Source organism: Charadrius vociferus, unplaced genomic scaffold (assembly GCF_000708025.1).
Source record: "Charadrius vociferus isolate BGI_N301 unplaced genomic scaffold, ASM70802v2 scaffold62, whole genome shotgun sequence".
Taxonomy (NCBI): domain Eukaryota; kingdom Metazoa; phylum Chordata; class Aves; order Charadriiformes; family Charadriidae; genus Charadrius; species Charadrius vociferus.
In genome coordinates, this window is record NW_009647419.1 from 4079479 (window position 1) to 4093593 (window position 14115).

General features: G+C 53.9%; 2 protein-coding genes across 2 annotated transcripts in view; one reads left to right on the forward strand and one right to left on the reverse strand.

Moving 5' to 3' along the window:
- TMEM151B (transmembrane protein 151B) overlaps positions 1-188 on the forward strand; it is a 22753-nt gene extending 22565 nt beyond the window's left edge. Inside the window, exon 4 of the mRNA XM_009880456.1 lies at positions 10-188. Coding sequence (XP_009878758.1) covers positions 10-188 — 179 coding nt within the window. The remainder of the gene's footprint in view (positions 1-9) is intronic.
- Positions 189-13309: 13121 nt separating this feature from the next.
- Positions 13310-14115, reverse strand: part of TCTE1 (t-complex-associated-testis-expressed 1) — a 6470-nt gene continuing 5664 nt past the window's right edge. Inside the window, exon 4 of the mRNA XM_009880457.1 lies at positions 13310-13486. Coding sequence (XP_009878759.1) covers positions 13310-13486 — 177 coding nt within the window. The remainder of the gene's footprint in view (positions 13487-14115) is intronic.

A 14115-nucleotide genomic window follows, 5' to 3' on the forward strand; every position in this document is an offset into this window, starting at 1 on the left:
AACGAGCAGACTGTCCCACCGAGCAGACCCGCCTCTCCAGCCAGGTGACTGTGGAGGAGGAAGACCCCCCTCCTTACCAGGACGCCCTCTACTTCCCCATCCTCATTGTGCACCGCAATGAAGGCTGCCTGAACCACGACCACCGTCACCTCCACCGCAACGGGTCCTGCGTGGAGACCTCACTGTGAAAGCAGAGGGCGGTGAGATCTCGTTGTCCGTTGCCTGGCCCGAGCCAGTGCGGGATCTGGGGAGAGGAGAGCAGTGGAGGGAGATGGCCCAGGAGGACATCAGGATGGAGCAGACATGGCATCTCGCTCCGGCAGCCAGCGAAAGCTTCCCCCCGCCGTGGCTCTGACCTCCCGGAGGGGTGAGTGCTGGTGCCCCCCCGACATGGCACAGAACTCTAGACCAACAACCACATGCAAAAAAAAAAACAACAACCCAACCAAACCAACCCCAAAACCATAATTCATGGCATCAAGACCCAAAGGGGAGAATAAAAAGACAGGCCTGATGCAGGGAGTGAGATGCTTTGGCTCCCAGCCCTGGCTCCAGGCTTGCTTGTGCTCCGAGGAACCAGCAGCCACCAGAAAGCGCCCTGCTGCACCTCTGCCCACTCCGCTGCCCACGCTGGAGCCAGAACCCTCGCAGGGTGGAGGGGAACAGGCCCTTTGGGAGCAGCGTGTAACTGCCTGTGCCTAAAGGTCTGGGGCATCCAGGCACTTGGAGCTGAGCAGCAGGTTAGAGCGAAGGCTGAATGCCACGAATCCAGCTCTTCCCCTTCCCCCCAACCGTTCCCCACCCTCCCCACTTTTTTTTTTAGACCATGCTTCGACTGTTACTCTGTTCTCACTGCTGGGAATGGCACCGCCTCTGGAGGATCCCAGGCTCAGCTCCTTAGGAAGCCTCGGCACGCCAGCTCTGAGAGTCAGCATCCCCTAGGTAAAGGGCTTTCGGTTTGGGATTACAGCAGGCAGGCAGCACCGGGGAAGGGATGAATGTGCAAACCCAGATGGAGCAGAGATCTGCGGCGCTACTGGTCTGCTTGCTGGAGGAGGGCTCAGCCGGAAAGAGAAAACGGAAGCCCCCCCGGTGAGCTGGGAAAGGGGGAGAGGATGGCACTGGGACAGGCATCGTGGTAACAGGCAGCACGTCAAGTGGCTGGTGTCCATTCCTGGCTTTGAAGTGTGTCCTAATCGGTTCAGACAAACATCAAGGAAGGCTTAGGTAGGTTCAGCTGCAGTTCACCTATTGATAACAAAGCAACAGGTTGGTGCATGTCTGCAAGAGTGAATTTTGCATGAAATCAGGCTGGAGACTCAGCTATGGGCTCCTGGCCGCCTGGTTTTGGCAGAGGGCTCTGAGGGACTGGGAGGGAGAAATGCAAAAGCGTGCTGGAGCGTTGGGGACCAGGGCTGGGGAAATGAGGAGCAAAGGGATTCCCCTTCTTGTGGAGCCCCACCATGGGTGCAGGACCCACAGTTGGCAGGCAGGGAGGCATCTTCCCTGAGGGATGCACTGCAGAACAGACTGGGTATATGTCCAACTCTGGAGCCCCCAACATAGGAAAGACACAGACCTGTTGGAGCAGGTTCAGAGGAGGGCCATGAAGATGATCAGAGGGCTGGAGCACCTCTCCTGTGAGGACAGGCTGAGAGAGTTGTGGTTATTCAGCCTGAAGAAGAGAAGGCTCCAGGGAGACCTTATTGTGGCCTTCCAGTACCTAAAGGGGGCCTACAGGAGAGCTGGGGAAGGGCATGTAGTGAGAGGACGAGGGGGAATGGCTTCAAACTGGAAGAAGGTAGATTTAGATTAGATATTAGGAAGAAATATTTCACTTTGAGGGTGGTGAGGCACTGGAACAGGTTGCCCAGAGAAGTTGTGGAAGCTCCATCCCTGGAGGTGTTTAAGGCCAGGCTGGATGGGGCTTTGAGCAACCTGGTCTAGTGGGAGGTGTCCCTGCCCATGGCAGGGGGATTGGAATTTGATGATCTTCAAGGTCCTTTCCAACCTAAACCTGTGATTCTATGATACGTTAGAGGGCAATCTGCTTAAAATCAAGCAGTGTGCACTACAGAGTTTTTTTTGCAGAGAGCTGTCAGGCTGTGAGAAGTGAGGTAGCTTCTGTGTAGCCTGTTAGCCCCTGGGTTCCTCTGCCTTGCTCTTGTCAGGGCAGGTTGGCCTGCTCTGAGCTCTGTGCTGCCCCTTCTGTCCTGCTGGAAAGGATCTCGGTGGTGTTGGGCAAGGAGCCTTCACGTCACTGAAGCTACATGCAGGCACCCAGCTTTTCCTTCCCTGTCAACACATCCCCAGATCTCTCACGTCCCTGTCCTCAGAAAAGCTGTTCCTTCTCAGTCTGGGGGAGTGCATGCCAGATCAACCAGCGATTTCTCCAGACAGCGCTGGTCCTCAGCCTCACCACGCTTCCCTCATCCACTGGGGCAAACATGGATTAAGAACAGCAGGTCTTGGGTGACAAGAGCAAGTCCATTAGCACCTGGGCATTTGAGCTTGGTGTCTGCCTCTGCATCCATAGCAGAAGGGCAAGATGTAACAGCAAACAGTAAGGCTTTTTATTTAGTTCAGCTGGTCTTCCCCCTGCCATTTTATTAATGAAGGGTATATTTCTCCAGTCATGCTGCTGTACTGTTTCCTCCCAGGTCCTGGGGAGGCTGCAAATGTACCCTTCCACCACATCAGTTCTCTTGAAAATCATCTCTTGCTGGCAGGCCTGTAGCAGTCAGCACCTGTGGGAATTGTAAGGCTCTGCTTGGCTTTGCCCCCACAGTGGTCTGTTGTTCTGCTTATTGTGCCTTGTGTATCCTGGTCAGTGTCTCTTGCCCTTGTTTTCCTGGATCCCGAGTGCTAGACTCCAAACAACGGCGATTTGAACAGAAAGACCCTTAAAATCTCACTCTCTTGTGGTTCTGTCTTGTAACTTGCCTTTACTATCACTACCAGACCTAGATGTTGGCTTAGATGAGAGAGTGCCTTTGAGAACAGGGAAGCATAAGGTCTCCAGTGTGGACACATCCTTCTCCGTGTTTTGTTCTCATCATTATTGGCACAGATTGATTCAGACTGGGTGAAAGCAGCTACAGCCCCCTTGGCTGCCCTGGGATTTTCTTGCTCAGTGATGACATTTGGCTTGCTGTGCGCTTGTGCTTCTCTCTCCAAGGGCCTAATGGAGGCCAAAGCCAATGCTGAGGGTCCTTGTGACTCTGGGGAGATAATGGTGTGTGCTCGTATGTCCTGGTGAATCAGGAGACATTCAGTCAGTGGAGCTGCAGTGGGTCATTAGTGAGAAACGTGGTCCGCTTGTCCTTCCCAATGTGTTGTCTTTGAAATCTCCTACACATTACTTAAATTAGGCTGCGATGGCTCATCTTTCTATCTCCAGCCTCCAAGGTGCCTTGGACAGATGGATTTATCAAAGGTTTGGCAGGCCTTTTAGCTCCCTGGGGCAAAGACAGTCCTCAGAATAGGGACAGATTAGTAGGGTCTCTGTGCCCCCGTGCTTTAGCACCTGCAGCAGAGTTTTGCTTTCAGGCACCTTGTCCTTGTCTCTTTCTAGGCCTCTTCGTGAGATTGCTTCGGTTTATTCCTCTGGCCCCATTTTCAACCATGAAATCTTATTCTGGAGGTGGTTTGTCCAGGTGGATATGCGTGTCTTTGAGGCATGGCTGGTGCTCTGGCCTGCGGGATCTACGCAGAGTCTTCCTGCTGCTGAACACCTTCCCCATGCATAGTGCCAGCTGCAGCCAGGTCCCAGGTGTAGTCCCAGTGCCATGGTCTGTGGCCATGCAAGACCCACAGCACCCTGAGGAGAAGTGGGACCTCTCTCACTAGTGCTCTCTGCTGCATGCCAGGATTTTTTGGAGATCCCTTCCTCATATTCTTGGCCCTCCAACCCCACTGCACATGGGGGAGCTGCCCCCCTGTTCCAGCCTACTCCATTCTTGCCAGGCTGGAGATCTTCCTGTCCTGTCTTAGGCTCAGGAAAGGGGGCTGGCATGCATGGGAATGGGAGGGGAGTGGGACTGGGCAGGAGGGACAGGAGCTGCCTGGTGGCTTGGCAGAGAAGTGGTGGAGCTGAAGAGGACAGACTGAAACTGGGGTTGTGTTCCTTTTCCTTCCCCTTTCCTCCAATGGCAGGGCAGCACGTCTAGCCAGGCAGGGAAGGTTATGGCAGGCAACTGGGCTGTCCCTTCCTGCCCCCAGCATGGGACGTGGCTGGCAGAAGGGGTAGGTGCGTAGCTTCCCTCTGAAGTGCTAGCGAAGGACCCTCGTGCCCTGGGCAAAGGGCAGCTGATTTAATTCTCCTTGCAGCTCAGGTTATCAGCGTGGATATCCAAAGACAGTCTGTCCTTGTTCTGGCGCGCAGCCTCTCTGTGGTGGAGTGGTCCCATCTCCCCCAGCACGCAGACATCCACCCGCCACAGCTCCGGGCTGAGCAGCAGTCAGGCGCCTGCTCTTCCTCCAGACTTGTGTCTGCTCTCTGCCGTGTCTGCATCGGTGACGACGATTCCTTTGGCAGCTCAGTCGATGGCCCAGTCTGCTCCTCTCATGATAGCCTGCTCCCTTATATCTAACCTGAATTCTCCCTGCTGTATCTTAATCCCATTACTTCTCCTCCATTGACTGCTGAGTTTAATTGGCTCTGCTCCTGTTCCCCATGGCCTTCCCGACACAAGCAGGCGTTATCTGGTGTCTGCAGCCTTCCCTTCCCCAATCCCAGTGTCTTCTCTCCCTCAGGATCTCAGTGGGCGAACCCTGGCTTGTGTGATGGTGCGCAAGTTTTCCTTGTGTAGTGAGTCTGTCCCTCCTGCTGTGGGCATGGCCTGGGCGAGAGGAGAGGGCCAAAGGTGTGAGCAACGCCTTGGTCTGTCACGCTGGCTGTGTCCTCATTTCTGGTGCAGAAGATCTCCCCAAAGCGGGCGAAGTACACAGCATGGCTGGCCCCTTGTGCAAGGGAAGCAGGACAGCCTGCGTCACCCTTTGGGAAGGTGAAAGCCGGGTGCTTGTCAGTACGAGCGGGGCATACAACTAAAGGATCTCAGCAGCCAGACGGGTTTTTTCCATACGTCATTCACCCGTTGCAGCTTTCCATGGGCCGAGAGTCAGGCTCAGCATTGCACTTGTCAGCAGGCTTTCCTCTCAGAGCAAAAAAACATAGCGGAAAGAGGGAATCAGGAATTCTGCCAGCTCCTCTTCCTGGTGCTTTGTGGTGTTATTAATACATCCCTAGAAGAGAGCTAGTCCTTGCTGCTGCAAGGCTGGATAATAAGTTTAGGCTATTTGGTGTTTCCCATTGCTGCCAGCGTACTTGCGAGGTACCTAAAAGCTCTCCAGCTTTCCTGAACTAGAAAAAGAGAGAGAATGAGCATGTGAGAAGCTCTGGATTAGCTGATCTTCAAGACACCTCAACACCCATTTATCCATCTTTCAGCACACTCTGGAAGCTTCCCAGATAGCGCCCAGCTTTTTGTTCATGGAGAACCAGGCAGTGACACCAACCAGCCTGGTCGTACTCCTTGAGCCCATTGCATGTCACACAGACCATGCCAAGGAGGGAGATTTCAGAGAGGACTTTTGGGTTGAGCAACTGTAGGGGCATTTGATAGGACGAAGAGAGGGAATCTCATCTTATGGCCCATGCCAAGCCTTTCAGAGCCACACAATAGGCAAATACTCAGGATTAGTGCCGGGAAAGCTGCCATTTTTCCCATTTCAAACAAGCACACCCCCCTCCCTTTCTGCTCCCCATAAAAGGCAGATGTTGGAGACCCAGTCCGTCCCTGCCCTCTTTGTTGTCTCTCCACTCACGCTCAAGAGGCTGCAGAGCTGTTTAGTAACTCTGGTGGATGCCCATGGAGAGGGGACTGCAGGAAGAGGTTTATTAGGTGGAAGTTTAAGAAAGTTCGGCAGCATCCGATGCCAGTAACTCACTGCCTGCTGATCAGCCTGTGGGGAAGAAAAATATCTTTTAAGCTCTCCCTCCAACCTTTCCAACCATGGCTCCAGTATTTCTGTCTAATATCACCAGGGTGCTGCCTTACTTTTAGCAGGGTACAACCTTGCTGCAACGTGCTCCTACTCTGATGAGTAGCTGTAGAGCATGGGTCTGAAATACTCTGACACCACCAAGAAGTCGTGTTACCAAAGAGCTATAAGCCTCAGTTTGTGATATGTGCTTCTAATCATGTTTCATTCATACTCAGTAGTTAGAATAAGGTCTGTATGAATATGATCTGGATCCATATAATCTCAGAAATGGGACATGGTTTAAGTGTTACGCTCTATTTGGTAATACTGCCTCCTGTGATACATGTGGGCCTGGAGTCTCCGCTGACCCAGCTGTGCATGGGCACCAAAGGTTGGTTCATAGGACCCGGGAGCCCAGTGGGGACTTGGAGCTGAGCCCACCTTGGGCTCTTTTCCCCGTGGGCATTCTGAAAAAATGGAGAAAGGGGCTTAGTCACATTTCAGGTAAAAATCAATGGGCTATATTCATTCCTAGTGTAATTTTATTGAAGCCAGTGGTACTATACCAACGTGAGCTTGGCTTAGCAACTTGTCAGAGTGGTCTGTCCTTGAGACAAATTGATCTGTCACAGTGTTGCTTTGATGCATAGAGCTTGTGTTGGGACTTGACCAACGTGAATGAATGTTGAATATCTACTGTCTCTGCAAGTGGTGGGTTGAATTGTTCTGCTCTACTGCCTCCACCACAGCTGCTCCACCAAGGGAAATGTTATGCCCATGGATGTGGTCTCGTCAACTTCCTCAAAAGCAAGCTAACAAGCAAATTGACCTCCACTGCACTGGGAGAGGAGCCTTCTCCCACAGGACCGTAGCCTTTCCGCACATGAGGGAAAAGAGGTCCCAAGGACAGAACTGAACCTACAAGACCCGTGGCCTCATGGCCTCCCCTTCCTCCTTCTCTCCTCACTTTGTCTGTCTGTCTTGGGGAAGGGACAGTTTCTCTGTGGAGTTCAGCAAGCTCCTCTTCCTGCAGCTCACAACCAGGCTCTACGAACAGGTATATCATCCACCTATGCAACACTTCTAGAAGCTGACAAGGTTTTCAGGAGTCCATTACAATGTGCAGCGTGGCCATCCAGCACTGAGAATAAGCACAGCGGCTGCCGGAAAGCTAAGTGGGTTTTATTCTTCCCCTCCTCCCGAGGATGACTTTTTGTTGGGGCTTTTTGTTTGTTTGTTTGGTTTTTGTAAAATTCATTTGGGGAAATGAAGGTCATGAGAAATTGGTGCCCATCCTGAACCCTCCCCAGTCCTTTGAACTTTGGGAATGGATGGATCACCTACTGTGATTATAATTAGTGAACTTTGTAGAGCAAAGTAACTTCACACACAGACACACGAGGTTCTTTCACTCTCCATCAGCACAAGCTGCTTCTGCAATCTTAGCTACTCACATTAGCGAAAGAAAAAGCCTAGCTAGAATGTGGTGAGATGACTTAGTATTTTGTATCAGTCCCATGGTCCCAATGTCCATTAGCAGCGCCGTCAGCTGCCGTGCCATGAATTCAGACTTTGGATGGCAGCCCACGAACTGGTCAGGGTGAAAATGTTTGGAAAAACCTGAGCCCGAGTCTATATGCCTCTCCAGAAGCAGATGCGGAGAGAGGATCAACTGAAAGCAGATACCACCTCCTGCTCAGCCCATCCAGAAGCTGGTGGGCTGTGTTCATGCTGCCCCTGCCCTCCCAGGGAGAGCCTGTCCCCAGGGACCAGCAGAGGGGAAGGAAGGTAATGGAGCATCCGACAAACAGCATGCACAGCACCATTCAGCCGGTTAGGAATAAAAAGGTGACAACTAGACCCCGAAATAAGAGGATTTCACTTTGGAAATGCCAATGGCTTTTTCAAACTGGAATGAGACTAAAAGCCCTTAACAGTTGTGAGGAGTGTTTCAGGTTGCTGTTCCTTGCTTAAAGAACTTAATTTTTGACAATGAGGTGGGTTTAAACACTCCGCTTCAGCCAGCTCTGTTAGAAATGCGCAGTGCAGGTGGGGAAAAAAGTGCTCAAGGAAGACTGTGGATGGTGGCCCAGTGGCTTCACAGTGGGGTAGGCTGATCAGGAACGCAAGCTGGAGTTCAAAGTCTTCCTCTGGCCCTGGGGGGACCTGGCCGTCCACCCAAGCGTGTGTGTGTGTGGCAGGGTGTGCTGCTGCGTGCCAGGACCTGTGGCCATGCAGAGGGTTGGTGTGTTCATGGCTTTGGTCTGTTGTCGCCCATCAGGACAAAGCGAGGGCTTTGCAGGTGACAGAGCATTGCTTGTTCCTTGTGAGAGGAAGCTCCTGACCTGGTTTTTGAGAGGAGACGGTGTGAAGTGTCGCATTTGCTGCAGCGAGTGGCAGTGAGCCGGGGTAAAAGCATGGAGCAAGCTGTGTTTGAGAACAAGCTAATCCCTCGCTGGCTGCCTGAAATGGGAGAGCTGCTGGATCTGCTCCCTGGCCAACGCTTTCCAGCTCTTCTCACCCTCTCCAAACCCGATGTGCTGTCATTCCTCTGAGCTAGCCAAAGCATCCCCCTCCCCTGATCTCTTCCGAGGCTGTGCGTTTGCATCATTTCAGTCCTCTCCCTGCTAGGCGCCACGGGCCAGCCGTGAAATGCCAGCGGACGCGTGATGACCTCAGACGTGCTGGTGGCCAAACCTTGCCATAACCCCCTGGTTTGCCTACACACGGCCTTCCAACAACGCTCCATGCCCTGGCGTGCCTCCTGCTTGCTTGGAGGACAGACAGCGCAGCCTGCAGAGCGTTGCCGCACACCGTGGCCTCACTTCTGCATCACTTCATGCTTTCCCAGAGAATTTCACGGCACTTCTCTGAGCCTTTGTAGACAGGGTAAGTTCAACAGACCAAAGTTAGAAAACGGAAGCCCTTGACATTTTGACGGTCCTGATCTCCAGAGCCCTGGTGCTGTCCCTGGGGAGGAGAGGCAGGCCAGCTGTTGTGGCAGTGTGGGACCAGGGGACAGCATAGTGGTGAAAGCAGTGTGTCTGGGGGAGGGGCGGTGTCTCCGAACAGGGGCTCTGTGCTTCTCCGCTGGGACCGAGGGCAGCTTCACTGTGGGCTGAACAAGGCACATCTGATGGAGGAGCTAGCTGAGGAGGGCAGAATAGCACGTAAATGCTCAGCAAGACATTTGGAGAAGAGGGGCTGTATGAGAACAGCTGTAAAAGGCTTTCCAGATGTGGTTTTGCAGGAGCCACGATGCGAGAGAGGGCAGGAGGCTGCTGTGCTGGAGCAGCGCTGCAAGGCAGGGAGGGTGGGGGGCAAAAAGAGGGAGCGGGGCATTTGATGGAGAAGCCCGGGAGCAAAGCAGTCTTTCAAAGCAGGCTCTGGCCGAGGAGACAGGCGGGAGGTATTTCCAAGCTGAGGTGCCCAGGCCAAGCCTCACTGCATCATCCAAGCAGCGATGTTGCCTCCCAGCCCGGCACTGACAGCTCGAGCACGTGTCACCAAACCACAACGGGCAATGCAGCCACAAGGTGTAAATGTCGCTAATGAATAAATTGCCTTGTGCCTTGGAGAGGCTAATCCATCACGGCCGGGGACGGGGATCTGACAGGCTGGGCTATTTCAGGCACAGCCTGTAGGGAGTAGGAACTGCTTCATTTCTGAGCCATCCCCTCCGCTTAGGGAAGCCGGTGCAGGGCTTGGCTCTGCGCTGCTCCCCAGCTTCCCGGCCCCATGAGCTCAGGCTTCATCCTTCTTCACTGTGACTGAAGGAAGAAGCAGGAGAGGGTCTAGGTTAGCCTAACGTGCCCTGTCAGCTGGGCGGTGCGTGGACCCCGGCAGGGACTAGCTGGTGAGGGGGTTTGGAGGGAGGCCGCTGCATACAGGGCATGGGTGGTGTAGGTGCTGATGGGGGTCAAGCAGCGGGTCCCCAGCAACCAGGAGAGCTTGTGTCAGTTGGCTGGGGGGCAGCGCCGTGGCTTGCACCATGCGTGTTTCAGGCCAGTTTTCAGGCTGGGGCCATGTTTTGCAAACATGCTGTTTACTCCCCAGTTCAGTTTCGTAGTTTGTCCTGATAAGAGGTGACCTGGACATGCTCCGAGGCTGCCCCAGCACAAGCCCTCACCCTCTCCAGAGACATGGCTCTACTAGGTTGTCCCGGGGGCACCACACAGGCCCTCCCATTTCCCCCCTGCTGTTGAACCCCAGCCGCCAGCACCTCGGTTGGCTGTGCAGAGGGCCAGCAGGTCCCTGGCGGGCAGGGACAGAAGCTCAGCGTGGACGTATCCAGCCCCATCGCCGCAAAGGGATGCTGAACGCAGCAACCATTTCCACGCACAGCCTTCCCGGCGGCAGTCTGCTCCGCCACCCCCAGTCGGTGCTCGAAATCAACCTGTCGTCCTGTTTACGACATATGCCAGCGTGACACCTTGCAAGCCGATGCCTGGGTCGCTGTGAGCAGAAGTTGCCAAAAAGCCCGCCCCCCGGCCCCGTCCCCCCGCGCGCGGGTTGTGCTCAGAAGCCGCAGAAACGGGGCTTGCCATCTGCTGCGGGAGGGAGCCAGCCGGGCGCCCCTGCTCCGGCCCCATGGGGTGCCCACTGGCATAGTGGAAGTGAAAGCCCTTGTGTCATTCCCCTTCCTTTACTACCCGGCCACCCCTGTCTCTCCCCGCACCGTCACTCTGGCACAAACCCACGGGTGGGGGGGATGCTCCCAGCTTGGCTGGAGTCCCTCTGCTGCTGAGTGCCGCCCGGTGCTGCTCATGCTGTGTCAGCAGATGGCGGCGGGAGGGGACACCAGCTCCTAAGGAAGGCGCCGGAGCTTGTTCCCTCCTCCAGACAGAGGCCCACAGCTGACCCCCCCCTCCTCAAAGCCCCATGGTACTCCTTGGGTATGGGTCTCACGGGAGAGCTAAGAAGTCTGTACTGGCCCTGTGCCATCACGTGCCCTTTCCAGCATGGAGTGACCTGCTAGTGACAGCTCTGCAAGGCGTCCCACACCTCAGCCACCGGACCTGTAGGTGACAAGTGACCCATCAATGATGGGAGCGTTCACGCTCAGACAATCTGCTGTCACTGTCAGGGCTTTCATTTTTACCAACTTGGGCAGCGTTTGAAATGGTTCGAACCCTTGCGAACAGGCCGATAGTTGGTTTTGGGTAGGAGCGAGTGGTGCAGGCTGCTTGGTTTGGGCTGTGCTCTTTGGCCAAGAGAGGGACAGGAGGAAAGGCAAAGGTTCTGCAGGCAGCAGCTACCTGTCCAGGCGTTCCTGCGTGTGGCAGCCCAGGAGCGCGTTTGGAGGGTGCTCAGGGGATGTTAACAGTCTTGGCCATTTGCAGGAGGAGCCATGAGTATCCTGGAAAGCAAGTCCACAGTTGTTTTGGGGATGATACATTTTCCCAGGCCCTTTTCTTTCCATCCCTGTTCCTTGCTGGCTTTGGTGGCCAGTTCCTCCTCACGTGTCCGCTAGCATGTCTGAGGGATCTCATCACTGCCCTCCCAGCACGAGCTTTCATTGCACAACTGGCTGACCAGATGCAACCCTGTACTTGGAGCTACAGGCAGGCTTGCCCGGGACCAAGCCACCCCCATCAAGCCCCTGCACCACCCTCGCTGCTGGAGCTGTTCCTTCATCAGCCTGATGCTGATCTGGGTCTTTTCTGCTGTTTCTGAACACGAGTTCTCATCTCATTCAGGTGTGTCATTCAGTGGAAATATTTTGTAAATGCAAATAAAAAGAAATAAATCTATTCAATACCTCGGTCTCGAGGATGGGAAACAGGTAGTGGGAGATACCTGGGGGGGGAGGCAGGTTTCACAGCTGCTGCCACCGGTTAGATTTTCTGGTGGACGTAGCCCCTGGAGCATCCATGAATAGTTGGGAAGGGAGCTACGCAGACCTGCGAGGGCTTGGGGCTGAGCCCTGTCGGCACCCCTCGCGCGGCCACTGCCGCCGGGGACAGCCTCGCACTCCATCCTTTCTGATCTATAAAAGGGGTGACACAGCGCAGGTAAAGGTCCTGTTGGCCGCGGGCGTCTGTATCCATCAGGCAGAGCAATGCAGAAGCGGGTACGTGGCGAACAAATTTCTTTTTGTGAGCACTGGGAAACAGTTTTTACTTTTCAACTCTGTCAATATGATCTAGCTCTGTCTGTCTCTCTATATATGTACAAACAGTATATCACAATGTTGCCTTTTTTGTTGGAAATATCAAAGTACAAAGATTGTAAACCAAATCGGTGTAATAAAAGTTTCAGATGATTCACTGAAGTGGCTGCCAGCAGTGGGTCTGTGAGTGCTAATGCTGGGCAGGGCTGGGAGACACATGAAGCCCCTGTGTTGCTCAGAGGGCAGGAGGGGATGGAGGTCAGCCCGCTTGCTTAATTCCCCACTGACCTCTCCTGAGGAGGGGAGTCAAAGGAGCGAGGCGATCGGGTACGTGCCCTCTCCTGTCCTCAGGTGGCCACAGCCCGTGGGACAGAAGGAAGCTTCTCCATTTTCCTCCAGGCCCAAGGAAGCTGCTCCATTTTTAGCCCCCCGGGATGTGTGGGCCAGCAGTCCTGCAGTAACCCCTCTAGCCTGAAGTTACGTGAAACACAGATTTTTCTGACCGATTTGCACAGAAGAGCCTTACTGGTGAAGGTGAGCACCTGGTTGTAAAGAATTCACCTGTTCGCAAAGCAGGCTAGCACTGATCAATGGCATAGCAACCCAAAGTAGGAAACTGGTGGAGAGACCTATCTTCTATTGAATTTATTTTGTTTTACTTGTCACCCCCCATATCTGAGAGTCCAGACAGGTTTTGCTATAAAAACAAATAAATCCTTGAGCAGAACAATAGCCAGAAAAAGCTGCTGAGGAACTAGAAACAACATTACCTCTATCCTCTATGCATCTCACATCCCCCTCAGGAAAAAGCCTAAAATAGCTGTTTTCCCTGAAGGTTAGGTCTGGACTAGAATATTTAGATGGTGGAGACTTCACTTCAGCTGTTTTACAGGTGAAACATCATCCTGTTGCCTGAACTAAGCTTGCTGCCCGAGCACGTAAGATTTAGTCTCAGGTACAGTGAGAGAGAGAGCTCAAGAGGCAATTTGCTTCTGCAACGCTTCTGGAGTCCCATGAGGTCTAACGCCTCTCTCGTGTGAAGTCGGATGTTGTCTTGTGTGAAGTTGGATGATGGAGATCTGTGAAAGGTGGCTGCTGCTGTGGCGGCCACAGGTTGAGCGTTTCTCAGGAATAGAAATGAAAACAAGCCTCTGAAATACAGTATTTCCAACACTGCGCCTGCAAAGCTCATTGTGTTCTGGAGCATTTTCTTCAGAGGGGTGTGGCGGGGGGGTGCTGCAGAGACCCCAGCCGTGCCGCTTCCCGGTTGGCCCACACAATTTGGTGAATGAGGTACTCAGTCTCCTGACCCACCTCTGCCAGGCGGAGGTCAAACTCGGTCAAAGCCTTGTTATCCGCCAGCCCATCAAGCAGCTGTTTCCCACCTTCCTGCAAAAGGGTGAGAAGAGGGGGTTAGAGGAGGACATCCAAAAGTGAAGCGTGTTCCTCCCTCTCCTCCTCCCCAGAGCAACTTCTCCTGCACTTCCATCCTGCCAGTGATGAGGAGCCCGTGAGATAGTGACAAAAGTGATAAAGGCCTTCGCACAAACCTGAAATGTTGCTCACAGAAGTACAGAGAAGGAGTGCAACCTTATGCAGCACTCAGTGATATGACACATGCTAATGACTCCCTCTGGGGGTACCGTGTCAGCAGTCCTCAAGCTCAGGCTGGTTAATAGCACGGCTGGCGATGATAACCCGAGAGGAGTCTCTGCTCTCCCCTGTCCCCCGGTCCCCAGCTCACTGCTGGCTGGGGACAAAGGGCAGTGTGATTCGGTCTGCTGCTCCTCCTCTCTGCAGTGGCGAGAGCCCCAGTGCTGGCAGGCTCCTGCCTGGATGCCATTTCCCAGGCTGGGTTGGCTTTCCTGGGGGGAACATCTTATGCAACTGAAGTCCAGCCTGCATGGGACAGCAAATGAGATGTAGATACCCTTAGGGAGGCAACTCACTTTGGGGCATTTCCCTCCCTTACCTGAAGCACTGTCTTTAGGGATGTGACAATTCGACTTCTTTCCCCC